Source organism: Talaromyces stipitatus, genomic scaffold (genome assembly GCF_000003125.1).
Source record: "Talaromyces stipitatus ATCC 10500 scf_1105507295511 genomic scaffold, whole genome shotgun sequence".
NCBI lineage: Eukaryota > Fungi > Ascomycota > Eurotiomycetes > Eurotiales > Trichocomaceae > Talaromyces > Talaromyces stipitatus.
Window position 1 is genome coordinate 1,661,153 of NW_002990119.1, and position 27,193 is coordinate 1,688,345.

At 45.7% G+C, this 27,193-nt stretch overlaps 9 protein-coding genes across 9 annotated transcripts, besides 2 other annotated features; 3 read left to right on the forward strand and 6 right to left on the reverse strand.

Annotated features, from left to right (window-relative positions):
* Window positions 1–108: 108 nt before the first annotated feature.
* TSTA_103240 (pogo transposable element, putative) lies at window positions 109–1,779 on the forward strand (the record flags this gene model as incomplete). Its single annotated transcript, XM_002486293.1, has 2 exons — window positions 109–1,003; window positions 1,028–1,779. The coding sequence occupies 2 exons, from the start codon at window positions 109–111 to the stop codon at window positions 1,777–1,779; spliced, it is 1,647 nt and encodes a 548-aa protein (XP_002486338.1).
* Window positions 154–1,641: a mobile genetic element.
* A 380-nt stretch (window positions 1,780–2,159) lies between the features above and the next one.
* Window positions 2,160–2,804, reverse strand: TSTA_103250 (uncharacterized protein; the record flags this gene model as incomplete). The annotated part of the gene is made up of 2 exons (XM_002486294.1): window positions 2,160–2,694; window positions 2,776–2,804. The coding sequence occupies 2 exons, from the start codon at window positions 2,802–2,804 to the stop codon at window positions 2,160–2,162; spliced, it is 564 nt and encodes a 187-aa protein (XP_002486339.1).
* A 1,471-nt stretch (window positions 2,805–4,275) lies between these two features.
* On the reverse strand, window positions 4,276–5,491 carry TSTA_103260 (exosome complex exonuclease Rrp4, putative; the record flags this gene model as incomplete). The annotated part of the gene is made up of 2 exons (XM_002486295.1): window positions 4,276–5,239; window positions 5,295–5,491. The coding sequence occupies 2 exons, from the start codon at window positions 5,489–5,491 to the stop codon at window positions 4,276–4,278; spliced, it is 1,161 nt and encodes a 386-aa protein (XP_002486340.1).
* A 1,786-nt stretch (window positions 5,492–7,277) lies between these two features.
* Window positions 7,278–8,640, forward strand: TSTA_103270 (uncharacterized protein; the record flags this gene model as incomplete). The annotated part of the gene is made up of 2 exons (XM_002486296.1): window positions 7,278–8,495; window positions 8,586–8,640. The coding sequence occupies exons 1-2, from the start codon at window positions 7,405–7,407 to the stop codon at window positions 8,638–8,640; spliced, it is 1,146 nt and encodes a 381-aa protein (XP_002486341.1). The 5' UTR covers window positions 7,278–7,404.
* Window positions 8,641–9,282: 642 nt separating this feature from the next.
* TSTA_103280 (major sperm protein, putative) lies at window positions 9,283–11,919 on the reverse strand. The gene is made up of 3 exons (XM_002486297.1): window positions 10,760–11,919; window positions 10,568–10,709; window positions 9,283–10,517 (listed from the first exon to the last, which is right to left on the reverse strand). The coding sequence occupies exons 1-3, from the start codon at window positions 11,768–11,770 to the stop codon at window positions 9,433–9,435; spliced, it is 2,238 nt and encodes a 745-aa protein (XP_002486342.1). The 5' UTR covers window positions 11,771–11,919; the 3' UTR covers window positions 9,283–9,432.
* Window positions 9,761–9,813: a microsatellite.
* A 3,080-nt stretch (window positions 11,920–14,999) lies between the features above and the next one.
* Window positions 15,000–15,651, reverse strand: TSTA_103290 (uncharacterized protein; the record flags this gene model as incomplete). The annotated part of the gene is made up of 2 exons (XM_002486298.1): window positions 15,000–15,062; window positions 15,181–15,651. 2 exons carry the CDS (start codon window positions 15,649–15,651, stop codon window positions 15,000–15,002), a joined length of 534 nt encoding a protein of 177 aa, XP_002486343.1.
* Window positions 15,652–16,557: 906 nt separating this feature from the next.
* Window positions 16,558–18,642, forward strand: TSTA_103300 (amidase, putative; the record flags this gene model as incomplete). Its single annotated transcript, XM_002486299.1, has 10 exons — window positions 16,558–16,687; window positions 16,857–16,941; window positions 17,001–17,068; window positions 17,124–17,389; window positions 17,446–17,617; window positions 17,667–17,770; window positions 17,820–18,000; window positions 18,058–18,154; window positions 18,188–18,442; window positions 18,501–18,642. The coding sequence occupies 10 exons, from the start codon at window positions 16,558–16,560 to the stop codon at window positions 18,640–18,642; spliced, it is 1,500 nt and encodes a 499-aa protein (XP_002486344.1).
* A 792-nt stretch (window positions 18,643–19,434) lies between these two features.
* On the reverse strand, window positions 19,435–24,178 carry TSTA_103310 (Sec7 domain protein; the record flags this gene model as incomplete). Its single annotated transcript, XM_002486300.1, has 3 exons — window positions 19,435–21,714; window positions 21,771–22,462; window positions 22,494–24,178. The coding sequence occupies 3 exons, from the start codon at window positions 24,176–24,178 to the stop codon at window positions 19,799–19,801; spliced, it is 4,293 nt and encodes a 1,430-aa protein (XP_002486345.1). The 3' UTR covers window positions 19,435–19,798.
* A 1,401-nt stretch (window positions 24,179–25,579) lies between these two features.
* Window positions 25,580–27,182, reverse strand: TSTA_103320 (uncharacterized protein). Its single transcript, XM_002486301.1, has 3 exons — window positions 26,974–27,182; window positions 26,798–26,914; window positions 25,580–26,735 (listed from the first exon to the last, which is right to left on the reverse strand). Exons 1-3 carry the CDS (start codon window positions 27,060–27,062, stop codon window positions 25,841–25,843), a joined length of 1,101 nt encoding a protein of 366 aa, XP_002486346.1. The 5' UTR covers window positions 27,063–27,182; the 3' UTR covers window positions 25,580–25,840.
* Between the last annotated feature and the right edge of the window lie 11 nt (window positions 27,183–27,193).

The window sequence follows — 27,193 nt, forward strand, 5'->3', positions numbered from 1 at the left end:
ACACTTCTTAACTAACGTAATTCACCACCGAAGCGGCACCACTACCGAGCCGGCATTTTTTCCCGAGCGCGTACACGATATTGATTTTATATTATTCAACACGTCAATATGCCACCAATTCGCAATAAAAACCGGAAAAATTTAGATGAGCAAGAGAGACAAATCTTATTAGCAATTTCCGATTTACAGAATGGCCGAATTCAACGTGTAGCTCAAGCTGCAAGGATTTACGAGATCCCCCGGACAACTTTACAAGATAGACTCAATGGTATTCAACAAAGATCTCTCGTACGCGCCAACAGCCATAAATTGACTCAATATGAAGAGGAATCGCTTGTCAAATGGGTGCTTGATTTAGATCGACGTGGATTACCCCCCCGGCATTCTCTTGTACGAGAAATGGCTAATTATATACTTTCACAACATGGCAAACCACAAGTTGGAAAAAATTGGATAACTAAACTGATTAAACGCCGTCCAGAGATCGATTCCAAATTCGCAAGGAAATACAACTACGAACGTGCTAAATGCGAAGATCCAAAGATAATACAAGAACATTTTGATTGCGTACAAGCTGCTATATCTGAGTACGGCATCTTACCGGAAGATATATTCAACTTTGATGAGACTGGCTTTGCTATGGGACTCTGTGCAACTGCAAAGGTTATTACTGGAAGCGATCGATATGCTCAGCCGAAGCTTTTACAGCCTGGAAATCGAGAATGGGTGACTGCAATTGAGGCAACAAATTCAACTGGATGGGCTGTGCCTTCGTACGTGATTTTCAAAGCAAAGAAAAACGTACGAGAAGGCTGGTTTGATGATCTTCCAGATGATTGGCGAATCAATATTAGCGATAATGGCTGGACTACAGATCAGATAGGATTAGAATGGCTTAAAACCCATTTTATTCCCTATATTAATGGTCGTACGGTTGGAAAATATCGAATGTTGATTCTTGATGGCCATGGAAGCCATTTGACACCAGAATTTGACCATATATGTACTGAGAATAATATTATTCCAGTCTGTATGCCACCTCATTCTTCGCATCTCTTACAGCCTCTTGATGTTGGCTGTTTTGCTGTTTTAAAGCGACATTATGGGCAGCTTGTTGAGCAACGAATGAGGCTTGGTTTCAATCATATTGATAAAATGGACTTCTTAACAGCATTTCCACAGGCTCGTACAGTGGCATATAAAGCTCAAACTATTCGGAATAGCTTCGCAGCCACTGGATTAGTGCCTTTCAATCCAGATCGAGTTATACAACAGCTTAATATTCGATTGAAGACACCAACCCCCCCTCCAAGTCGATCAAGCAATACGGCATCATCCTGCTTACAAACACCTCAAAATATACGCCAATTTATACGCCAGTCGACTACAATCAATAAACGTATAAATGAGCGTACAGAAAGCAACCAAAATCAAGAAATCAATCAGGCAGTTGTACAGTTGTCAAAAGCCTACGAAATGATAGCAAATGATGTTTTACTCGTACGGAAAGAGAACTACGATTTACGAGCTGCACATGAGAAAGAGAAGCAAAAGCGCCAAAAATCTAAAAAGCAAATATCTATTGAGCAAGCGGTTACTAAAGAAGAAGTGCAAGCGCTCGTACAAGGTCAGGTTGAGGCATCCCATGCTGTTACTACTACTCCGGCTGAGCCGGAGCTCCCAGCTTCTCAAGCAGTCGTACGCCGCCAATATCGCTGCAGTGGTTGTAACGTTATGGGGCATAGAATTAACCAATGCCCTAGTCGTATTAGTAGTTAGATTTTTGTATATAATTTGTATGTGGCTTTGAAAATTGGGATTTGAAATCAATATCGCGTACGCGCTCGGGAAAAAATGCCGGCTCGGTAGTGGTGCCGCTTCGGTGGTGAATTACGTTACCACTAGTTATACTTCAAGGATTTGGAATCAATTACCGTAGTTGACTTGCATTATGTTGAGTTTTCATAATAGATCGCGTTCTATGCCCCGTAAAGAGAAGCCTCTTGATGTGCAAAAGCTGGCGAGCTACCATGAACGCTGCACCCAAAAGAGGCCTATCTATTACTGGATCTCACAACCTAACCCATAGAGTTGCACATAAAGTTTCCTTTGTTGTCGTTGCCTGGCAATTTAACAAAATGGACCTAGTACCGTTATTTCTACTCCCCATGTAGCTCGATCATATCCCCAATATGGCTAAACCACCAAAAAAGAGCACCCCATTGTCGCAGCGTAAGCAACACATTTGTCATCAAATTACCCTCATAATCTTCGATGTCATTACTCAAGACATTCTTAATATAATCTCGTCCATCAATAGTATCACTTTCGATGTACTTAGGTCTCCGAACCACTTGAATCATATCAAGTTCCCAGCGTATTTGCCCTAGGGACTCAACATACAGTATCTTGATGAGACCTTTCAGTGAAGCTTTGGTCATGTACCAGGGAGTTGATGTTGAGACTCTGCGTGCCGGGACGCTTGGGGGCTCGGAGTGAATATCTGTCGGCAGAGACCTAGGTTTCAAGCCTATGAAAGGAATCATATGTAACTCCAGATTCTGTGATATACGTAGAGTCTGGATCCAAACCATCATAAAAAAGTCCTGACATGAAACCATGCCCTCCTGGACTAAAGAATGGTACTCGTAAACTTCAAGAGTACGGGCCGGAACTTGAGGGCCGAATATATTACTTCTTCCTAGAAATGTATGCAGCTTCATTTCATGTCAGTAAGTCAGACGAAAGGGAAGATGGTAGAATATTCGAACATACTATAGGAACGAGCCAAGGCGCTGGTCCATTACAAAGCTCAAACTTCCGTATCCAAGCTTCCTCTACGAACTCATCTTTGTTCAACGGGAAGTACTCCAGTATTTGAGACTATCAACTGCGCGTCTATGCATGAGGTTGACAAACTTTTGAAATGATTTCGACACCTTCGGGAATCCATGGATCCCGATGTTCATGCCATTGGCACAGCAAATAAAAAGCCCGTTACTGTAGTGGAGGCATCGAATCTCACGTAGTCCAACCTAGACTTATCTCGCGGGAGAAGAGCATTCTCTAGACGGAATATAGGTGGGCAAGGAGAGCTCCAAATATTGTACTTTGCGAATGGACACTTTGAGACAGGTTCAACACCTCTGACAAAAAGACTTTATAGTGAGCGTTAGCGCACTTGGGTAGAATGCCTGTTTAACAGTCATAACCCACTTTGCAGTCAACTTGTAGATCTAGTTTGGAATTCATCACGTCCATGACTTTGTACCACGGTGATATATCCAACGTTGGTTTCGAATCCTGCTCTAGCCATTCTATTTGTCGTATACCTATTGAATCCTTCGATAAAATAGCCTGTTTGATTTTTCTAGACACTTCTACATCTTGGCCATCAAAAGGTCCAGCGAGTTCTATAGAGTTGTCCATTGCTGAGTCTCACCACATATGAAACTCCGCGATAACGAGTTGTATAAATCCATATACCGTTCGTTACGCCCAAACGTGCACACTCTCTGTGTTGTCTAATCATTCGCCACAAATAAAATACCCACCGGCTCTCGCCTAGCACAGTCAAGTACCAACAAGAACCAATGTATCGGCGATCAAAGTTGTGATTTCGATGGGTAGTTGAGCCAGCAAATCCTGCCGAAACCTATCTCGGAGAAATTTCTGTAGCTAAACTGAAAAGAAACTCTAGAACCGCAGAGACCTTTCTACAGCCATGAGGTCCTTGCAACTCATCATAAATGGGCTTGCTTGTGTCTGCAAGTTCCTGTATTTCATCAAGATCAGGTTTGTGGTTGGTGTTAAAAGCTTTCCTTAAAGACTTGATAGCATAGTCTATGCAGCCAGATCGAAGAATAAGGCGAATAACATCATCCTGCGCATGGATTGGGACAATCGGGGACTTTGATCAGCTTGTGAGCATGTCATGACTGAAGGGATTCAAAAGGTAATATAAAACATTGATATATTCAAAGCTAAAAGGCTGCCCGTGGCTATGATTCGTAAATTTTGATAATCACGTATAAGTAGACCAGTCCTCCATGTGGCAGACTGCAAATTCGCCGAATCGCTATTGGTCTGGTTGCTAGCTGGTGCGTTCAATCCTAACCCTAGCTCCAGCTCCAAGATCAATCCGCAGTTCGACCAAACTAAACACCGCCATTGAGTGACATCAAGCGAATGATATGTATTCAATAATCATCCATAGGGTATCTTCATAAACACCATCAAATGCATACACGCACAACACATCTCAACATCTCGACACTAAGCAATCATCTCAAGAATCCGCTGCGCCTTCTCACCACCCAAATAATCCTGTCCTTCCTGGCCTGCACCAGTAGCAGCAGCAGCATCATCATAATCACGACCGTCCATCTCCAAATCTACCTCCAAACTAGCATTATACGCACTCATAACTGTATCCTGCTCAATACGAACGCTGCTTTCAACAAGTACACGAATACATCCCGCCAACCGCGCGATTTCGCGTCTTGTCTGACGCGGAATCTCGTCGTTTTGGCTGGAATATATCGAGCTAGTGGCCAGCTCTTCCATGCGAGTGATTGAGACTGGTTCCGTGGTAGATGATGCAGCTGTAGAGGTGTCTGCCTTTTTCGAGATCCAGATGTATCCATTCACGCCGAGGATGATTTCGATATCGCCGCCCCCGTTGGCTGCGTTGACGGTCCATTTTTGTCGTCGCGATCGGACGACACCTCCAACCGCTGCTGCTGATGGCGGGGCAGCGATGTTTGACCCAGCACCGCTAGTCTTTGATCGATTTGACGTAGTAGCTGCTGCACCACTACCGCCCGTCCCAGTCACGGCCATAAACACACCATTCCGCAATTTACCATAACTCAAAGACCGAGTATGGAGCGTCGCGGATCCGTCTTGATGTACACTCTGCACTTCAGCGACGACAAGGTCCCCCTCCACGAAGAAATTTCTCATCTGTAGTTCATCTGCGCTTGTGCGTCGACGAAGGATGCCGCCGGGTAAATTGATGGCGGAGAGGGGTAATTGTGCAAGTAGCGGAGCGGCGATGTCGACTTTCCATCGACGTGCTTGGACCTCGACGATGCGGCCGACGACGAGGTCGCCGATTTCGGGCATGTAGCGGGCTCGTAGTGGGTGGACAGAAAGTAACTTGTTGGTTTTGGAGACTGTGCCTGCGACTGTGGCGATGATTGAGGTTGACAATGGGGTTGTGAAGGTTCCGTGGCCTCTGTAGACAGTTAGATGAATTTTGCGTCATCAAGATACTAAATGATGGAACATACCGCATCCATTGCGGGTCATTGGTGACCGTCTCACCAGGTACGACTATCCCCGTACCAAATCCAGAGGCTTGATCTAGACGAGGTCGTTTGATGGGCAGTCTGTCCATATCAACATCGCCCTCTGAGTCTTGTGCATCGATCTCTCGGCCAGTGTACCCAGCATTTTCCACTGCGGGAGCTAGGATGGTAATGCCCATGGCGATGTAAGTCTGACAAACTTAACCAGGAAATTAGACTGTGACATGTGGTAAATTTCGTAAACTAACAGACGTAGTAGATGCTCGTCGAAGACTCTATCGAGATGCTGAAGTCATTGCAGCATCCAAATTTTGAAGCTTGGCGTTGCGGATCATGAAGGGCTGAGACAAACAACGCAAACACAGATGACTAAGCAATCCAGAACATCCATCCTGGTCAGCCCTCATCCTTTTACGGTTTGCACAAAGAACACTTTATGCTTTATGGCGCTTTAAGCGCGATAGGATGATCTTCAATAATGTGACACTCCATTTTTTAATGATGAAACATCCTTTCGTCACTAGACACGCTACACGTCCAGAAAGTAAACTGGTTGAAGGAGTGTTCACCGACGACTTTGACAGGATTACTATGCAGTCGCACAGCGTTAAGACGGTGGCTTTCGAACGGACATGCATTTGGTCATCGACCACGAATCCTTGCTAGAAATAGAGTCACCTGATATGGAGACATACCATTTCCAAGGCCATACGGTAGTGTTCCATGCGCATCAACAACGTACAAGCACTTAACGGCCCAATTAGTTGGGCCCAGTTTAATGGTCGCCGACTCGGGGACTGGAAGTATCCTTGAGGATATAACGAAGTCCATGAAATTAGCGAGTTTGCAATAATTCTGGCGCAGGACTCGCAACTCGCATAAACTATATTCATATCTCACGAGCAACGCTTACGTGGGACAGGGATTTGGATGATCATCACTGATTCATCGGACCTTGACCGTTATCACGTATGTAGGACGGAGAAAATGCTGGGCTTATATGTAGTGCGACTGCAATATGCAAGGTAGGAGAAATACTGCACGTTCTCCAGAAGCCAAGCCAAACACGGCAGATTGGAACTCTTGGGAGTTGGGAGTCTTGGGACACTGAGTGTAGATCCAATGTAGTTGCTACCGAATGAGGCAAACAGTAAGTCACTATTTCGGCCTTAAGAGAGGCCATCTTAAGTCTATTTGCAGTAACTCGAGTACGTCCTCGATAGAGTCGTTAGTACCAGAGATACTTGGGTCAGATCGTAGTATCTGCCGCGGAGACTGTCACAGTCTCACAGATAATCTGAACCAGCGAAGTGGATTTGACTGGCTCCTAAGGCGTGAAACGGTGCTTCCAATATTGAGAAGTTGACTAGGCTCAATAGGGCAGGTAGACGACCATTCCCGCCGCACTAATAAAGCTAAATTACCTCGGAAGGCTCACTATTGGCTGCTTTGGATAATGGTCTTATTATTGATTGGCCCTATATTTATTGAGTATCCCCATTTCCCGCTGTTCCGCAGCCAATCAGTGCGTGACTGTCGGTCGGAGCCGCTGGGGCCGCTGAATCATCGCAGAAGGATTCGGATGCATACTTACGTTAAATTCTTCGTCGAGAGCACATTCAGATGGCCTGTAGATGTCAGATGGGATGTCGTCTGTTGTATACTCAATAGAAAGGTAATATACTGATTGACTAGATACCCAGGCATATTCTCAGATTTGTATAGGCATACTCTATAGGAGTAATACTCTTCAGAAGAATCAGAACAATACATTGTCAACCGTTAGTCGAAGCTTATTTATAAGCGAGAGAACGCACTAAGCCGAAGGCCATGAATCACGGCCCGCGGCTCCACCCGCAGCCACCTTCTTCATCGCCGGGTTGCCCACCCCGGCTTTTCCACCATTTCATTCAAATATCCTCAGCCCAGTCCTCTGGCCAGACTATCTGTCAAGTTTGTCTACGCATGTCTATATATATCCAAATACTCGATTGATATGCTGGCCATTTAATCCGCACGATCATTATTACAACGAGCCTTCTTCTCATTGACCATCTACCGAGGCGACCGATTGACAGGTACGTTTCTCGCAATGGCCTGCTTCATTCAATTGCGTGACAATGTCCCCTCCTGGATCTCGGAGGTGAACAAGCTATCCGCCCATGTCCATACCAAACGAGCCGAGTTCGCTGCCGAGGCCGAGAATGTTATTGTTTCACCATCATCCCTGCACCGAAAGAAGTCGATCAGTAGCAGTGTGACGTCGGTTCGCAGTCAACGATCTGTGAAACATACAGGCGGTCACGGTCTCAAGCGGCTTTTATCGCGGGAGTCGCTGCGAAGTAATGAGGGGGTGAAGAAACAACGGATCATGAACAATGATGAATCAACAAAAGCCGAGCCAACTGCACCGGTTCCGCCGTCAAGAAGAGGAAAACCGACACAGGTCATTTCCTACGACGGCCACACACAAAAAGTCCTCGAGGCAATGGTACGAGATATCTGGATGGCAAAGAGTAGTATCCGCTCATCCCGAATTTCCGCCTCAATGCGCACCGCCTTTGGAGGACGGATCAAGATGCAGATACCCTTGAAAAAATCCCCCGAAACCGGTATCCCGGATATAACTTCGGATACACAAGCGAATATAGAAGTGGACCCGGATGCATCCACTGCAACCGATGATGATGGATTGGAAGACCAGTTACAGTTACGTATGTATATGATGAAGCAAAGATCACGCCGGAGTCTGGCTCCTCCTTATACACCTCGACAACAGCAACCTACCCGCACTAAAGAGAGTCCGTATGACTTTATTGAGTCTCAATTGGAGAATGCGCAGAACCTGTGCGAAACGGCGGCATATAAATTCCTGCGTGAAGGGAATTGTCTAGATGAATTAGACAGTATCCTACGAGCATATGAATTGATCCTTGAAGCCTCCACGACAATGGCCGAACAGGAGGAAGAAAGACTCAAAGTAGAAGAAGAGCAGGAACCAAGCCAAGAATTTACTACGATGACAACGGATGAACTGAAAAGACCTGCCGTTGCCGTGACCGCCGCGACAAAGGAACTCCCAGACAACGATCCCGAGGAGATGAACGCAGCAATACTCGAAGTTGATGATCGGTCTGATACTTCGGAAGTTTCTATTGATATTAGTGCCTTCCGGATGACGCGGTATGGTCAGAGGACTATGCATCCTTTCAAGGTCAGTCGTGTTTGATCATGCCTCGACCAAAATTTTGGTCATGATCGAATTCGGACCAGAACAAAAATTGATATATTACGAATTACGCAACGCATCGGCAAGGTTTTCCACTAGCTGTCTATTCGATACGCAACGGTCATTAATAATATTTCACCTACCCATTGTCAAGACAACATCGACGACGTTGTCTGTACTATCATTAACCTTTTCATTTTGTTTATATCGTCACCTGGATCTACCGGTACATATTTCATCATCCTTACCATCAACGTACAGCGGCGCTGATACACCACATTTTCTGTCAATTTTTTTTTCGATCGTTCTTGTCCATAATCCTTTATTTTTCTCATACATTAATCATACTGATCCCGGTGCGAATTGGATCAGTTGGTGTTTTAGGAGTTTGTTTGAGTTGGAGTTGGCTTGGAACGGGTACTCAGTCTGGCTCTGGGCTAATGTTTAGTTCATTTGGACTTTTTTTTTGATGTACATACTTGGTTCATTTGAGCTGGGAGTTCATTCCGGTCTCTTGGATTTGTATATAGCTGTTTGAGAGTAAATAACAGACAAAATTGGGGTGCGTTTCTTGTCCATTAAGTTACTTGTAGATGCACATGTCGACCTCGTTAGGTCCTTGGGTCTAACAGATTGAAGAATAGGTAGTAATATGTATAGAGCTGTGCTGAAACTATAGGCGTGAAATAGACTTAATAGTGAATAACATAAGGTATATACATAACGCAATCCCTCGTAAATGGTAAGTAATCCCCTCATCCAGAGCAACCCAATCATAACGTTCATCCATCATAGCAAAAAAGGAGAAAAGAATCAATACAAATACAATTCCAAAAAGTACTAGAGAATATAACCAAATTTGATACCTCAAAATGCATCCGGAGAGAATTATCATCGAACATTAACAACCCTAACAGCCGCCCTTTCCACAAACCCTCCCCCTCTCGGATAAGGAATACGCCGCGTAACCGCATCGTGAATCTCAATTTCTTCTTCGTCTTCTTCGTCAAGATCGTCGAGGTCAAACGATGTTTCGCTATGGATGTCGGTTTCTTTATTCTGGTGATACTGGGTTGTTGTAGGATGTAAAAGATGAGTTGGTGGTGGCGGCGGCGGTCGTACCGGTGCGGAGTGGTAGTATTCTGGTGTTTCGTGTTCGTATTCGTCGTAGTTGTCGTCCATGTATTCTTGCATTATTTCGTCGCGGGCTGTGCTTGATTCGTCTTCTTCGTCGTCATCGATGCTTTCGTCGTCATCGATGCTTTCGTCGTCAAGAAAGTTGAGTGAATCTGGTCTCGTCTTTTCGTCCTCTGTGTGTTGATCGACCTTTTCAGCGTTATGGTCCATGCTCAAAGTCGACGGGGAAGGAGACAACAATCCCAATCCAACCTGTCCATTAGAACTATGATTCAAACTCTCCCTTGAGAAAAACGAAGACGATGCAGTAGCCACCTCCACCGCATCAGCAGTCGTAACATCCTCCATAGAAATCCGCCTCTCAACAGACCTCAAATGCGGATAAAAATCAATCGTACCAATTCCATCACTAACAATAACTCCCTCCCGATCCAACTGACATCTCGCACGAATAAAAGGGTCTAATTTCCAATAGTTCAGCCGTAACTCTTCAATTAATTCCGCGCGTCGATCTTGTTGAACCGCTTGTCCGATCCCATCACGCATCGCGATTGTTTGTAACCATAGACGAGTTGTTAACAGAAAATCCTCCGCAATACGTTGTCGTTGATTAGATAAGAAGTCTCGCGTGGGCGAGTGCGTGTCCAGTGACAAATTTTCGGCGCGGTCATCTGGGTCTGGTTCGATATAGTGGTATTGATATGTATCGTCTGTACCACCCAGATCTGGAGGGATGTTTTGTCGTGGAATGAAGCGTTCGAGATCTTTCAGGGTTTTGGTGAAGTGGACTTTTGACACAAGAGAGTCGTTCATCCAGGTTTTTATCATTTTCCAGATTCCTTTTCTAAAGTCAGCATAGGATATGAGGCCCAAAAAAGGGGGGACTGACCAGAAAAGAACCACGGCGCTTTGTGCAGGATAATTGCAGCAAGACATTCCGGGTAAAAGTTCTCCATACACTTGATAATATACTTGACAGGCGTATAATCCATATTCGCCATGGAGAAATCAGTCATATCAAATATGAGTATCTGCCGGAATCAGTATACCATCATAAGCAATTAAAGAAGAAGAAACGTACTGCAGTATCAACCATCGGCGGCCGTAACAACATCCTCACACTCTCAATCGTATGCACAACATACCTCTCCAACGCCTCAGCAGACTGATTCTCAGCCCGATGCAATCGAACCCTAATATCCACAATCGGCCTACCCGCCCTATCAACACCATGAATAATATTCTTCCCCATATGGAACTGCTTCATAAAATCCCACCCTTTTCTTTTCTGTCTTTCATCTGAACTGCGTAGTTGTTGTAGCGCATACAATTCTCCGCGTGGTAAAATGTCGTCGTCTACATGCATTTTTTTCGTCCGCCAGGCCACTGCCGCAACGAGCATGACAAATGCCTTTCCGACATCCCATTTCCGTGCGCGCAAGAATCGGAGAAGTAATGCGTCTGGATGGTCTTGTTTCAGGGATGCTAGCAGACCCAGTCGCAGCTCGTCAGGGGTTAGTTTGTAGGATGCCAGGACCCGTTGCATGATCTTTGCATTTTGTGGGCTGGGTCGTAGGTCCACGCCACCCATGGATTGGGTTTGAAAGGCGAGTCCGCCTTTGCGGGTTGATGATCTGCGGAGTGGGTTTGGGGTTGATGGTTCGATGAAGGGTCCGTTATTGTTACTGCTGCTCTTACCGTTGCTGAGCAGCGATGTGCGTCGGCGCAATTTTTTGAATGAATGCTGATATTGTGGTTTCGGTACATTTAGGTCTTGGTTCTTAGTTGGTGGCATTGGTGGAAATCCCGGCGATATTGGCGTATTCGGACCCGTGGCCACAAAAGGGTTGCTGAAGTTGTTATTGTGACTGCTGGACATGGACATTGTGCGGCGACCACCGGAAAATGTGCTGTTCATGCTGGATGGAGATAGTGGTGGTTCATCGATACTCAACGAGCGCCGCGAAAAGCTGGAACGGCGGTTGGCGAAGAATTCTTGATTCTCAAAGGCGTTCAGTAGGAACATCCATAATTGCTGGAGGCGAGCCTCGTGATCGGCCGTGAGGCTGCCTACGACACCTGTCGTGTCCATCTTCTCTGACGTTCTTGTCTGTTAAGCGAGTGGAACAGACGTACGGAAGATGAAGAAGAGTTGCAAACCGATCAATCCAACCCGAAATGCGTAAGTTTAGAACTTTTCAGGGGAAGTGGATGTATGTAAACAAGAATTTACAGTAGCATCTACAGATAAACATGAAACAATCGCATACCAGGCATCCGCACAGCTCCGCAAATCATATGCCAGCACACGAGGCAAGTAACTGAATTAGATATAGTGGTATGCACGTAGCACGAAGAAGAGGGACCATCCCATGCCTAGTGGTACGTAGGACATACTACTAGATGGTAAAAGTAATAAGGACACTTTGAAAGACAATGATCTCATCTGATCAACATCTCAACCAACGAAGCATCCATTCCGTAACGTGATGTACGTAGCGGGACAACCGGAAATTTTGTATTTGCAGCTGTTGGCAGATTGATTAAAACGAGGGCCTCGGCTCAACGCCGCATGGCTGAGGGGACAGAGCGAACTGGTAAAAATGAGGGGCTGGTTTAGGCGTCTTTTGCCCATTGCCTACATGTCTAGGTACAGAGTGACTTTTTCAGTCTCCGGACTAAGTTAGTCGGTTGTCTCCATACTTGGGCTGCGTATTTTGTACGGGTCTTTGTTTTGAGACTTGTTCCTTTTGTATGGCTGCGCAGGGTCCATTGGTTCTGTCGATTTTGCTGATGGCGCAACTAAAACATGCCCTAAAGTCATTTTCAGTATTAGCCTCCCCCCACAATCGAGATCAACTTGTCAGGAAAAGAGGGGAACACAACGAGGATTTCGTTTCAGCGAATCACTTTGGATTGCCGTTGCTGGCCATCTCAGCCTCGATGGCAAGTCAAGACTCAAGAATTTGAGAGGATCATACCTTTGACATCGGGATAGGTAGACTTTTCGGCCTCCCCGCTCAGCGATTCTACTTTGGCAATTGATAAACAAGAGTCAAATCACTCGGCTATTCTGACTTATTGGGTCTATGGTAACACATGTGATTCTCGTATTCATTAGCAATCAGGTCAATTGACACCTTCAAAGTTCAATGCACAAGAAATATTTGGCGAAGAGATAAGTCCGATTGATCATAATAATAATCCCGGTAGGGTTACACATGATCAAACCATGCCAATTCTTCAATTTCAACTTCCAGTTCATTTAAAAAGTGCAACCATAAAATCCTTGAAAGTTACGCGCTCTATAGTAACCATCCCAGCACGGCATGGAATAAACGGCCTGGGTGGTTCGCCACTCCATGTCTTGAAGGACAGGAACAAGTTTAACAGCAAAACATAAAACGTCTGATCGAATCGACGTCTCTCTCACTCACCGCCACGTTTTTGGTAGGTCCATGCGTTGGGGATCTGAGCCAATCGATTCTTTTGTGTAGGCGAGATAGAAGCATTAATAGACGATCTATTATTATACCTCGTGGATAAACGTTTATATTTCGTCTTTTATAGGAAGCAATCGCATGGCCGACTTGATTTTGCAATACTGATGTTAACCACCTAGGTAATCATTGCGAATAGAGATTTCGCGCTGTCGTTCATTTCTGCTTGCATGTCTCGAATATGCTTCGTTGATCTCAATTGATGAGGGTTAGGGTTATGATACAAACAGACAACATGGCTCTGTTTTGAGTTATCTATCGAATCGTGGGACATCGACGTTTGATCATGGTTAGATAGTTGAACGAGTGTCGAGTGACTAGAACTGTGAGATCTATAGCTAAACACTAGCGCAATTATGTTTCTGAGCAAACAAGACTGTTCAAAGTAGAGTTATGTGTTCAATCCTATCGGAGGACGTTGGAAAAGATGGCAAATTAATAGCAAAATTGCACCGAACTATTCGAAATGAGATGTGGACCATAGACCTTGGAAACTTTAAGCATTACCAAGACCTGGAGATTAATGTATGTAGCCGCCATCAGTCACGTTCGATTTCTGTTAACCACACATAACTTACATTCAGGAGTTTGAATCTATGTACAGTGTTATACACATACCACATTTGGAAGAGAGCATAAAATTTCTAGAGTCTGCAGACCAACAGTCTAAAAGGAGTAACCAAACTATTACTTGTTAAGGCAGTTTATATGATGTTTCAGCCGCATAGAAAGTAATTATGTTTCGTTCATCACGTTAGCAGTTCGCTGCGTTGCTCAGCCGTGGGTCACCACACCGTTTGACAGGCACCGTTTAGTTACCCATTAAAGTATTTCAGAGCAGTTATGCTCTCCAATCTTGCTCATGATGTCGAGTATGTTTACATGTGTTTTCGACAGCATTTCTTCTTCAGATGGTTATGCAGAATGCTCTCCATACTGACGTAAATTGATTTGCATTTATAAACACATATTTTCGAGCAATTCAATTGAGAAGGAAGCTGTAGGCCATTGTCTTTCGAATTGTGGTACAGACGCGAGTTGACTGAACGGAATGCCGCTTATACGTGACACGGACCATGGCTGCAGGCCGCCGGTGAATAGAAGATATGGACGAATATGTTCTACAATGGACATTCTACTTTGTCTACTCATTTGCCCTTCCAGGTTATGCTGAAGGAAAGCTTATCCATTCGACCTCCTGGCGCAGCCTTCATCAAGGAGAAGAAGAATAGATGACATATGTTATACTTTTACAGAAGCAATATTTTTACGTAGATGGTCTTTTTTCTATGTAGTCCTCCACAGATGACTATTTAAGTATACATCCATATTCGACTCACACCCGGGGAATGTTCCCGTGCTTTTTGATTAGTGCATGGGCTGGTATCGTAGGAATTCTAGCAAGCAAGAGAAGTACGGGAAAGAATAATGGTACAACCGTATAATAGCAGAACTGGTGGATAAGGACTCCAAGATAGAAAAGTGTAGATATCAGATCGAGTTTCCTAAAATGGCAGGTGGCGGACGGTTCACGTGACGTTTTAGCCCTAATGGTGACTCTATCGGCGCGATGAAAGGTTTATCTGAAGCCAAGCTTGTTGTTTCATAGAGCGATTGCTTTAAAAAGGGCCTTATAGGAAAGTAGAGGTCAGATTTAGCCCAGCAGAGAAGCTCACCCCAGTGTTGTTGTCAAGTGGAAGTAAGGCTACAGTGATTGTTCTCATACCTGACGGAAGACAACTTAGTCTACAATTACGTCGTGTAGCTTATGGGAAGATCTAGAGAGTGATACTTATTCATGATTTTTGTTTTCCTTGTACTCTAATCGCCAGCTGCGGCCAATTTTATCAACGAGGCGAGACCTCGGGTTAGATAGAGTAAGCACTTAAAAAACGTAGGGCAATCAAAGTATCGTAATTCAGTATCTCCCAGGTCGTTATAGTGTTTCACGCGTATTCTCGCCTCAAAGGATTGTCGATGTGTCCATATCTTGTCTCGCTACTTCTCCGGCATCATAATTGACCGGACCCCCTTCTTCCTCCCATTTCCTCCTCTCCTCAACCGATAGCTTCCTCCAAACATTTTTCTCGCCCTTCACCTTTCTCCGTATCCATCGGAAAGGTTTCAGAGGGTCGTTCGGCGGTCCGTCGGTAATTCCTTTATGCCCGCCGAAGGTGTCCGGCCCATACATTTTGCTTTCGATAAATGTTTGCCAGGACTCACGCCGAAGTCGATCGGTACGCTCTACTCGAGCATAAGATGGTAGACGAGGAGCGTTACTGTCGGGACGTCGCGAGTAATTTGGCAGCGCTTCGCTTTCGACGTTGCTTACAGTATGACTTGGGAGTTCGCTGGGCCGTGGGTCTTGGTCGTGGTGGGCAGGTAGTTCAGACGGCGAAGTCCTACTTTGTTGCCCGTGTCCGTTATTCTCCCCCTCGTCTGGAGAGGGGTCTGTAGAGGTTGGGACTGCCATTATCTTGTAAAGACACCGAAAGTGAGGTTGAATGAAGTATTTATCTCTACAGCCTCATAGACCAGCTTTATTAGATAGACTAAAATGGGCGCTTAGTTAGTACCCAGTAATAATCCTCAGCCTTTACATGCACCATCTCTTTTGTGCATACACACATGTCAACTAGTCTTAAATAGGCAAGGGGTCTTTATATCGGATATGTTCATCCACTTCCGGGTCCCCGAAGCCTCAATGCTTATCTTGCTTTTACTTTTCGAAGATGGCCGAAATTGCTATACGGACTGTTAACCTTTATCAGCTTGATGCGAATTCTGTGATTTTGCCAGTTGTTGTGAATAAAATCGGGGCGATGAAAACAGGCTCAAGACATGTCATGGTGCCAAATGGTTGATCCCCAGTTCGGCTTCGCTACGAGATTACTTACTATGAATCTTTTGATGAAAAAGGCATCCTTGTGTAACCTCTGGATATTGTAGACCCCTCAGTCGACATCAATCACCGCTTTGAACCATGATGGTGACTGTTCTTTTACCTATCTTTTCCCCCCGCATCCTTTTTTGATTCGTTCACTGGTCACAGATCAAGCTTCCGAGGTCCCACGAAAAGCCACAGAGTTTGACTACCCCTGCCTCTTTATGATTGTTGATTCAAACTGACCAAGGTTCGGGCAGAAAGAAAGAAGATTACATATTCAATAACAAGACCTGTTGGCACATCCTGGGTATTGTAAGCTGGTCCCTCCCGCATGCGTTGTGGTCATTCTTTATTGAATATTGGCTAACCCTAAAGGTATTCAAATTCTGACCTAGCGTATCAGTTTCTTTAAGCAAACAATCAAGGAGCATCTATCTGCAGAGGGTCTCCAAGTAATTGGCAATCAACATTTTCATTGTCACAACGACACTAATGGCTACTTCCAATACCTTACCACGGGCGATACGCGCGTCGGTTCCTTCAGAGCAAAACGGCGACGGAAACTTGGCCCAAGTGTTAGAAAGTCTGGATCTGGACGGCACAAGACGAAACCTTCAGAATGGTTCGTTCAGCAGTCATTCATGACTTAGTAGAGGTAATCACTTTATTCTTTCATGGTCAATTTGTACCACAAAAACCCTTCTTGTGGTAGGATTTGCGTACATTTTTTTCTAGGCTAATGCATTTTCAACAGTTCTATCTTTCGAGGATATCTGAGGTCAACGGGATAGTTAAAGCTGTTGCTCTACTGAACCCGGAGATCAAATCGATTGCAATTGAGCGGGGCCGACAGCGAGAAAATGGGCAAATTATGGGGTAAGCGTTTCAATTATCCTTATGAGTCAAGGTTTTATATTCATTGAAATATATCGTAGACCTTTACACGGCGTCCCGTTCCTGGTAAAAGATACCTTCGTTACCATGGATGAAATGGACACAACAGGTACCAAGGTTCTTTGGATATAGCTCTCGCTGTTACATAGCTAACCTGTTTCCAGGAGGTTCTTATGCGCTCCTTGGAGCCAAGTATGAAGTAGAATCTACCGTCATTTCACGACTTCGCGAAGCAGGAGCAATCATTCTTGGAAAAACGAATATGAGTGAATGGGGATGGTCGAGATCACCAAAATGCCCCAATGGATGGTCAGCCTTATGGGGACAAGCCCTTGGAGGGTTTCATGAAAAACAAGATCCGGAAGGGTCTTCATCTGGCAGTGCAATTGCAGCATGCATGAATATGGCTAGCTTTACGTTAGGAGGCGAAGTAAGTCATCACTTTTCTGCTTTCTACGCTTGATACTAATGATTTTCCAAATGTAGACATGTGGGAGTATTCTGTCCCCTGCAAAAAGAAACGGTGTTGTGGGATTGAAACCTACGATTGGCTTGACATCACGAGCTGGGACACTTCCAGTGAACCCTGAATATGATACTGTTGGCCCGATTAGTCGGTATGTCAAGGATTGTGCTATCATCCTTCAGGCCATTGCCGGTGAGCTCTCCCATCCTAGTGTTGCCATGGTAGACTAAGAATATCTTAGGGAGAGACGAGCATGACTCGGCCACAGCAGATATACCTTTTGACAAAATACCGAGTTATGCGGACTTTTATAGTACAGACGGGTTAGTTGGAGTACGCATTGCAGTAGGTATTGACATAGACTCTTACATAGCCATATGTTGACGAAATCCAGGTACCAAGGTCGATCTACAATGTCGCAGATTCGGATCTTGAGGTTGGAGTGGCATTCCGAGAGGCGGTGGAAAAGATCCAATCTCTTGGTGCCGTAATTGTTGATGATATAGATTTCAATCTCTGGAAACCTGGTAGTGAGCAGCGTGAGGGTGTTTTCGGCAATGTGCTCCTGAGAGAAGGTAAGCGTAAGGAAATACCTACCAAAAAGCCTGGTCGACTAACCCTATTGTATTTAGCATTTGAAAAGTTTTTCGGACAAGTTGAAACTCATCCCCACGAAATCAAAAATATCTCTGATCTAATTACATTCACGAAAGCGACACTGAAAGAACAGTATGAGAAATTCGGAGCAGATTAGTTTGAAAGTGCGAGTGATGTTCATATCACCTCCAAGGATGATGAGTTCTCGATTATCAAAAGTCGCATGGAGGCTCTTGGTGAAGATCTCGTCCATATGCTCGATACACATGGGTGTGATGTTCTTCTGGCAACTTCATCGGCCGATCTACCGCTTGACCTCGGCAGACTTCCTGGGATTTCCGTACCTTTGGGACTCTACTCGAAGGACAGGTGTGTTGTGACAGACTCAAAGGGATTGGTAACTGAAGGGCCCAATATACCGTAAGTTACTTTTGATATAAGGTGAGTTTGAGTCAGGCTGACAAGTTCATGATCACAGCTTTGCCATCACATTTACTGGTCGAAGATACAGCGAGCAGAAATTAATAGCCTACGCCTATGCTTTTGAGCAAGCTACTCTTGTTGTGGAGCAAAACAAGGACAGACTGATTATTCAACCGGGTAAAAACCTTAGAAAATGAATGATTGAGGCAATTAGCATTCATTTACAACTGAAGTATATCCTGTGAAGCTTATGAGCCTTGCCGCTGGGGACACTTCCATCAATAGCTCCCTCAATATCTATACCTAGGCTAAATATTGCTACTTCGATAATAAGTCTTCATCAGAGAGTTGTATTTGTTCATTTTACCATTTTTAACATATGAAAGGGAGTATGAAATCGGCGTGTGATATATTCTCTTTCTCATATGCTCTGGATTTCACAATTAAACAAAGTCTATACCTAGTCCACACGCAATTGAGTTAGGGTTAAAGTTTTTCACATGTCCCTTCCTGCTGATACCAATAGATGAAGCTTAACTGGGCCAAAAACCATTCTAGCCGACTTGACCCTGGGAACATGAAAACTACAGGATCAGGGTTAAGTCTATTGAATGGCCGTAAAAAGGCCCTAACTCATCATAGACAGGCATGTCCAAATAAATGGCTGAGTAAATAGTAACGGAGAAACTCTCCACTCAACATGAATTCAAGTGAGGAAAAGTTGTTATTTAATCATGACAATTTAGGTTAGTTGACACTCGACTAGCTCTAGTACTACCTAAGCATATACATGGTCATAAGTTACTAAAGTGAATAAGAAAGGATTGTCTTGGTATTGCAAAGAAAACGAACTCATTTGACTGGGTTCTCAAGAGCTTGTGCAATCTCACAATAGTCACCCCGTATTTGAATGAAGTAAAGAAATATGAACAAGAATAAGACAAAAATGAAACTTGGATTAGGAACTCAAAAGTACAAAAAACAATTCAATAGAAAAATTGTAATTAGAATTTTTTTGCTCATTAGAATAGGTACATACAACACAAATGAAAAGAGAATATAAAGCAAGGAAATCGAACGAGATTCGTTACAAGAGTAATAATAGATGCAAAAGGTCATTTGTTCAGAAAACAACACTCCCATAGGAGAAAAAAGGGCGTTGCAACAGGCGGAAAAAAGTGAAATCATCAAACCACCGAAAGGACTTTCCTCCCTTGGAACAATGTCCGAGATGTAAGGGTCGACAAGCTGGAATAGAGAGCGGTGAAGGAAAGAAAAAGAAAGAAACAGTGAAAAATATATTTACAGGAAAAGAAGTTAAACCACCCAGATAAAAGAAGAAGAAAATAGAAACTAAGAAGCAAGGATAGTATCATCCCCCTCTTCACCATCATCATTACTAGCATGACCTTCAGCATCAATCTCAGCCTCCCTCTCAGCATAAATTTTCTCCTTTTGCGCTTTTGCCGCAACCAAACAATCAATATACGTCCTAAACTTGACAATCTCTCTCAACAAATACGACGATTTCCGTTCCCAATTCGCCATCGCTTTTGCCGCGTTGGGGTGTCTGGGCGAAAAAGCGAGGAGCACTGCGGGACGAAGTTCGTTGTGTTTTTGTAAATCGTCTTCGACGTTTTTCACATATGTTTGTAAAGCAGTGAGTTGGTCTGCTTCGCTGAGGTTGGAGGCGTTCATGCTTTGTTGTGGTGGGGTCCAGTCGCTGAGGTGTACGCGATCAGCGGGTAGTTTTGCGCGCACGCCGCCTTGTTGGTCGAGGGAGCTGCGGATGGAGCTTTGGAAACTGGGCCGGGCTGGTGGTGGTTGGGGCCCTGCGCCGGAGGAGTTGGGCGGTGATCGAGTATTATCCATATTGACCAGGGCGCTGTTGATGATTGCGTCACTCCAGCCGTATTCCATATTGCTGATGCCGCCCACTAAGGGTTGTTTCGAGAGTCGAGCACTCCAGTAATTGGCTGTGGTGACGAATTCGCGTACGATTTCGGCTGTGCCGACTTGGAATAGATGTACGGCACCTGTTGGAAGGCTGAGGGCCCATACATGAGGACGAGACTTGGAGTAGCCCGGAGGGGGTAGAGCGCTGGCTATGGTCTGACGAAGGAGGAATTTCCAGACTTCTTCCGCATTCTCCATCCAGTTACCACCTCCTACGACGACACCGCCACCGCCACCTTGTCGCTGTTTGGATTTCACCCGCATCGATTTGGTATTAGCGCTGAAAGAGAAAAGCCTTAGCCAGCCACGCTGAATAACTGCGAAACATTCATTCCAGTTGCGGTCTTTAGCTTTCTTGTCGACAGCTTCCAGATGCTGTTTATGTTTAAGACTGCCCTCCTTGGCCCACGGAGCACCTAAAAGCTCCAAGGTCTCATCTTCGAGCAGCGGTTTGGTAGCGCCTGGATCCTCATAACTAGAAATCGAGTGCGCCGTGTCTTCTCGGATAATAGCATGGCTTAGAGCATTCGCAAAACCGATCGATTGCTGATACCCGCCTCGATGGTACTCGGACCCGAGCGAATCAACAGACATCGAAGTCATTGTCTTGCCGAGTGAATACTTGCTCCAAGTACTCGACGCCGACGGACTCCAAACTGACGATTGATCATCAAGACTCGTACGGCTCGACGCCATCGTCGAAGCTGGATAGAGACGAGCTCGAGATCTTGGTTTAGATGACCATCGGCCCGTCGTCATTCGAGAATCGGCAGACCGGCCGCGTGGAATAATCTCTGAACCGGTCTTGCTGAGCACACTCGGACTGCGACGCAGAATATTGCCTGTTGCCGTTGTAGGAGGAGCAAGGCCTTCAGACTCTGCCGGTGCGTTATACAACGGCAGACGTTGCTTCTGAATGGAGTTGTAAAAATCCTTCAAAACAATCTCAATCTGTGCCTCCCATGCTTTTATAGTGCCCTGGAAAGGTGTAGATATCAAAGGTCCATAAGAGCTCGAGCCATCCATTAGAACTGAACTTCTCCTAGCCTTGGTCTCCGTTTCGGTAGGAGGAAGCGTCAGTTCACCTTGAGGCAAGGTTGGGGACTTGGCAGCTATGTTCAAAGAACCACGAGATTTGTTTCCACTAGCACGTATTGTTTCAAATCCATCAGGCGCCGCATCTGAAGCTACGCGATTAATTGTGGGCAGTGTATTGCGCACAAACTGGGTCTTGGTCATCTTCTGCTCAATATCTGCCAAATGTAGATCCGTGTTTAGGAGCAGTAGCGAGTAACAGATGGTATGCACCACATCTAGCATAAAGTTAGTTTGGTATCAAACAGTTATACTCATGATAGAGAATACATACCGACTGCTTTGAAACCGTGATTTGGATTGCATTCGCACCACCTCGTGGATAATGCATCTAAAACACGATCAACCTGTTGCGTCTCTCCTTTAAGCGCCATCTTAGTACAAAGACTGCGAAGAGCAGCTAGAATGTCCATGTTCGTCCAGTTGAACAGATCCATATACGCTTTCCTAACCATGGCACGATCAACATCTCCCAACCAAGCGGCAGGCTCGTTTTCAACAACTTCATCCGGATTGTCAAATAATCGACGAGCAATCTCCCTGTCTTCTGCAGTAGGCGTATCCTTAAACTCGTCAGAAGTTTCATTTTCAGTGTTCTCCGTATGGGGAGACATTGTCGTCTTGATAAGTGGTGTATCAATCCTTGGCGAGTTGGAAGCTGTATGATATTGAGAAGCGTCCGAAGCGGAAAGATTTGATATGATGGAAGATTCACGTCTCAGAGAGCCACGGCTAGAGTTATTCGGTGAAAGGCCAGAATGCAGGACGGTACTGTTCTGGACCTCAGATGGAGGTATGAGATTTTTCGATGACGTGTTGACCTGCAATTTCTTTTCTGGCATAGCAGGATGAGAACCTCCCGTCGCATTGCTATAAGGGCCAACCGGACTTGTTTGAGGTCTATCTTCTTGTTTATTGTTGGTTGAGCTCTCGTTTTCAGATCTACTGAGAATGTTAGTACAATTGCTATTGAGAATATGCATGCGATGATACTTACCTCTTGGCCATGGGCAGCGCATTATTTGACCCGTCTGCAGTTCGACTCTGCCGCAACTTTGGCCGAGGAGTAGTATCTTCAATAAACGAGTGGTCCGTTCGCAGATAGGTCGGGCTGTGCTCCGGCACATCCGAGTATATTTCGGTGTTATTCTTGGTCCCCCTCTTCGACGAAGAAGCGGCAGTCGAGAGATAAGGATCCATCACCTGGCGAAGACTACTTGCAGGACTAGGCTCCGGATGTACATCCAGACCCCTCGGAGCATTTGGCGCCAGATTCAAAGGCGGCGGTATACTGTCCACAACGGACTTCTTGCGCCTACGGAAAAACGACGAAGCCTTCTTCGCTACAACAGGATGTGTACTCTCCTGGCGAGGCTGACTCGGGGTAGCTGGATTGTCTGACCTAGGCATTGGCAATTTAGACTGTTCTGGTGTTGACTGTTCAGAAGACGCTTTGGACGACCCGAATACACGTCTGAAAAAGCCCTGTTTTTCCTTGGCTGGAGTCGTATCTGCCGAAGACAACACGGGTGGTTTCTGATATGATATAGTGGGACTTGGCGCTGAGGGATCAATAAAGGAGCTTGGTAGGGGAGGCCGTGGCGGATCGTCATGGTACTTGATGGTGGATGTCCCGAGAGTTTCTGGGCGACTCTTTCTCGTCGCCGTACTCCGAGCTGAACGGTTGCTGTTCCTTCGCGACAACGCCGGAGCTCGAGGCGGTGGTAGACTACCAGGCAGTCCACTCAACGGATCCCGTCGAGGCCCAGGTGGTACCGTAGGAGTGGGAGCTGCATCCAGATCATCGAGATTCAATCCGGATCCCTGAAGAGGATTCGACAGATATGCAGGTCGCGAGCCGTAATCAAGACTCATAGAGCGCCTATGGCTATAGTTCAGGTAATGCTCATCAAACGCGAAGTCTGCACTTTCCGCACTGTCCTTGCTTGCTTGGCGCGGTGCATGTCTTCTTGACGAGACTGGTGGTAGTGTAGCCGTCATTTCATCAAGGTCGTAAGCCCTCGATGGATACCCGGAGCCGGCGCTATCTCTGCTACGGACAGTGTCCTGGCGCCGCTGTGAGAGCGGATGCGACGAGCTGCCATTGCTCCTGCGCCCGCTAGAACGAGGTATCTGTGGGTAGTCATCGTCACCGTACAGAGCAGGCCCAATGTCGGAGGAAATAGATGAAGATAATGTGTGGCTCCGAAACCGTTGTTGCTGAGCAAGGGAGAATCGATGGCTGCTACTGCTATACAGATATGGATCGGGTTCAGGGGAGTCGTTGAAGAAGCGAGTGTCACTGAATAAAGGCGAACCTGGAGTGAATTGGTCCAGAGAAAGAAGCATATTATCCACCACCGACGTCCTCGTAACATGTTTCGGTGACAGTGCTAGATCGTGCGGGTCGAGCTCGTCCCCGGACTCGCTGGCACGACCGAGCAACTGCTCGACTGTATTGCCATGGTCAAGAAACGTTTCCGTATAAGTGTATCCGCTATTCGACGTACGGGACGGAGGATATTGCCGGCGTTGAGACTGCTGCTTCCGGCCGTTTGACGGTGGTGTTGAAGGCGGCGAATAATTCTGATCGATACGACGAGAATTGTTCGACTGACTCGAGTTCGCGGTTGTGCTCCGATGTTGAGTGGTAGGAGGCCGCGGGAAATCGTCCAAGCCCATAGTGACTTTGACTGAACGGCTGCTTTGCTGGAAGATCGAGTCAATGGTAAGAAATGTTACTCAATTTGCTCAATTGCAACTTCTCGGAGAATAAAGCGGGTTTGGAACTGCTCCCGGGCGCTCGGATAATCACTGAAATTGAAGGCGAACGCAGGTCATTGCATTGCGAGTCTGTCGCAGAGGCGTGGCATGCTAGGAACAGGCCGGAACGAGGTTTCTTGTTCAATTGTCGTACTCAATGTGGTTGTGCAACTAGTTCCTATGAAGTTGTCCGTCGCAATGAGTCCAGACCGTGTGAGTTATCCAGTCTGAGGCTGTCGTGTCAGAACTAAAGCGACACAACGGCATCAATTACGCATTAAATCGTGACTTGCAATTGATCAGAGCGAGTCGACCGCGAACCACATCGCAATTGATGGTAGTTGGTCGAGGTACGGAGTAAGACGAAGAGAAAACAAAAACAATTCGATCGGAAGTCGAATTGAAGTGTCAACGACGCTAACAGAATAAAAAGAGGCCCGGAGTGGACACTAGAAGACTAGACTGTTCAGTATGGAGATTTGGAGATGGAGTGGTGAAGTGTAAACTGTCTCGGGTAGACGCAAGGGGTAAGCCCGCCAAGCCTCTGCGCTGGCCACGTTGTCCCGCTCGCTTTAAAAGTCGCTCAGGGGGTCATTTTTACTCTAAACTCGAGAATCTATTGAATCTTGATTAATCTCAGCCAGTGGTAGCTGTCTATTATCTGCAGAGTATACTAACTATACTCTATAAGTAAAGAGTGCTCTTTGTTTCTGGTTTTTACTCAGCCTCTATCATGGTTATGCATTGAGCCCCTGGCCATGACTCGTTACCTGCATATATCTGCAGGTCTTATGAAGTGGTCAAGCTAACAGTGTTAGATCCGTTTTCTATTCTACGATTCTTCCATCGATACTCTGTACTACAGAGGACTAATTACTCGCCTACTCCGTACAAATCATACAAACTACCCGAGTTTCATAGGATATACGTACCAAGCCTATAAACTGTTCCGAAACCTCTCACGAACGATATCATGTATCACTTAGGCCGCCAAGCAATATTGAACATTCACAGTGATACAGGTCTAAATGATTGTCAGTACTGCATCGATCGACTAAGGACTAAGTTATGGTCTTACTTTAGAGTAAAAAGCAGCCTAATAGTCAAGGCAAATGACAGGTGTTAGGCCTAAAGTGTCGATCATTTGATGTATACTGTCAATGTCATATAGCGGTCTACAGCCTGCTGTACTAGATATCCAGATATACATGTATGAGATGCAGCATGATTGGTAAGTAACTAACCTCCGGAAATATGAAATTGTGATCTATATTATTGCCGTATGCAACAATTCTAATACGACAAGGTATTATGCATTAGAAGGACCATAGTAAGTACATAGTAAGTAGAAGATGAACCGAGACGCCTTTGTGGACCTATATGTAGGGTCTCAAGAAACACGAGGAAAAAAAAAGGAAGGAATTTAGCAGAACCATACGGCGACCATTTCCGATACCCTCACCAAATGCAGATCATTATAACACTCGAATCAAGATCCGTAGTAAAAGTGCCGACGCAATTTTTTTTTTTGGTTATTATTGTTGTACAGTCAACTACAATACGTATATCAGGTCGAAACAGCTAAGCACCTACTCCAGAACCACGCTTTGACGCACGTCGTCCGGAATGACTAGAATCAGTCTCCTGTTTCTTCTTCTTGTTGCTGCCGCTTCGACCTCCCTTTGGTCGGTATCCCGTATCTTCATCACGTTTGCGCTTAGCCTTTGAAGCTGACGGAGCGGGTACTTCAAGCGCAATACCGTCTTCGTCGTACATATCTTCCTCCTTGGCTGGTTGTCGAGAAGTAGCGAGTGAGGACCTCTTGGACGAGCGCGCATTCGCGGCGGAGCGCTGTGGTTGTGTCTGTGGCTGGCTGCTTTTCTCTGACGCCACTTCATTATCCTGTAGGAATACATAGGGCGTATTTCGTCGTAACCAGTTGTACACAGAATTGGGATTCTGTAGGATAGCTTCGCGCTCACGATCCGCGAATGTGGGTTTATCGGGGAGCTGTTTCAGTTGCGCTTCTGCGGCTATGTTTCCCATCTTGGCGTCTAGTGCTAAAAGGTATTCATGCTCGTGTTCCGGGGTCATGTAATTCATATTGAGCAGCGCAGTTTTGTCCTGATCTAACTCCGGAAATATCGAATTAGAAGACGCTACCAACGACGCACCGTGCTGAGCGATTTGCCGTAGAGAGGCGTATTGCATCGATGGTCGGAAAGTAGTACTGCGTTTTATGCCTCGTTCTAAACGGCGATAGGTATCGGCTGTGATTTCGCCAGCGTCTAACTCTGCTCTTGCTTCTTTCAGAGCAGCCTTTGCAGCTGTTGGTGTGTACGTCGATGGGGCTATGTCATCGTCATCGTCGGGTGTCAGAGGCGGTGTTGCTTCCCCAGGTACACTGAGATCATAACGGAGGTTGGTCGGGATGTAGAGGCTTTCGTTGAACTCCATAAGCACTTCGAGGAGTTGGCTATAGGACCAGAGGTCAGTCACTAACTATCCGGATGGGTGGAGAGAAAGAGGAATACTCACTCATTCGTCTCTTGTAATTTCTTCGAGACGTCCTCGATCCGTAGCTGTTCCCGTACAAGGGCCTCACTCTCGCGCATCTCCAATTCGAATTTAACTTTTAATTTCGCAAATTTTTTCCTACAGCGCGAAAAGTTAGTCTCATATCCGACCACCACCGAGTAAATCACCACACGCACTTGAAGGAATGGCATGGCTGTTTCGTGGTCGACGCTGGCGCATCAGGCAGGGCGCCTGGTGACGAGTGTGTATCCTGGTCTGAAGGCATGATATGGTGAGAGGGACAAGCTGAATAAGATAATCCCCTTAGCCACTTTGAAGATGGTGAAGTATGTATGAGCAATGACGGGGTTGACAGGATATCCGATGAAGTCGCGCTTCTGCTGGCGGCAAGGCATC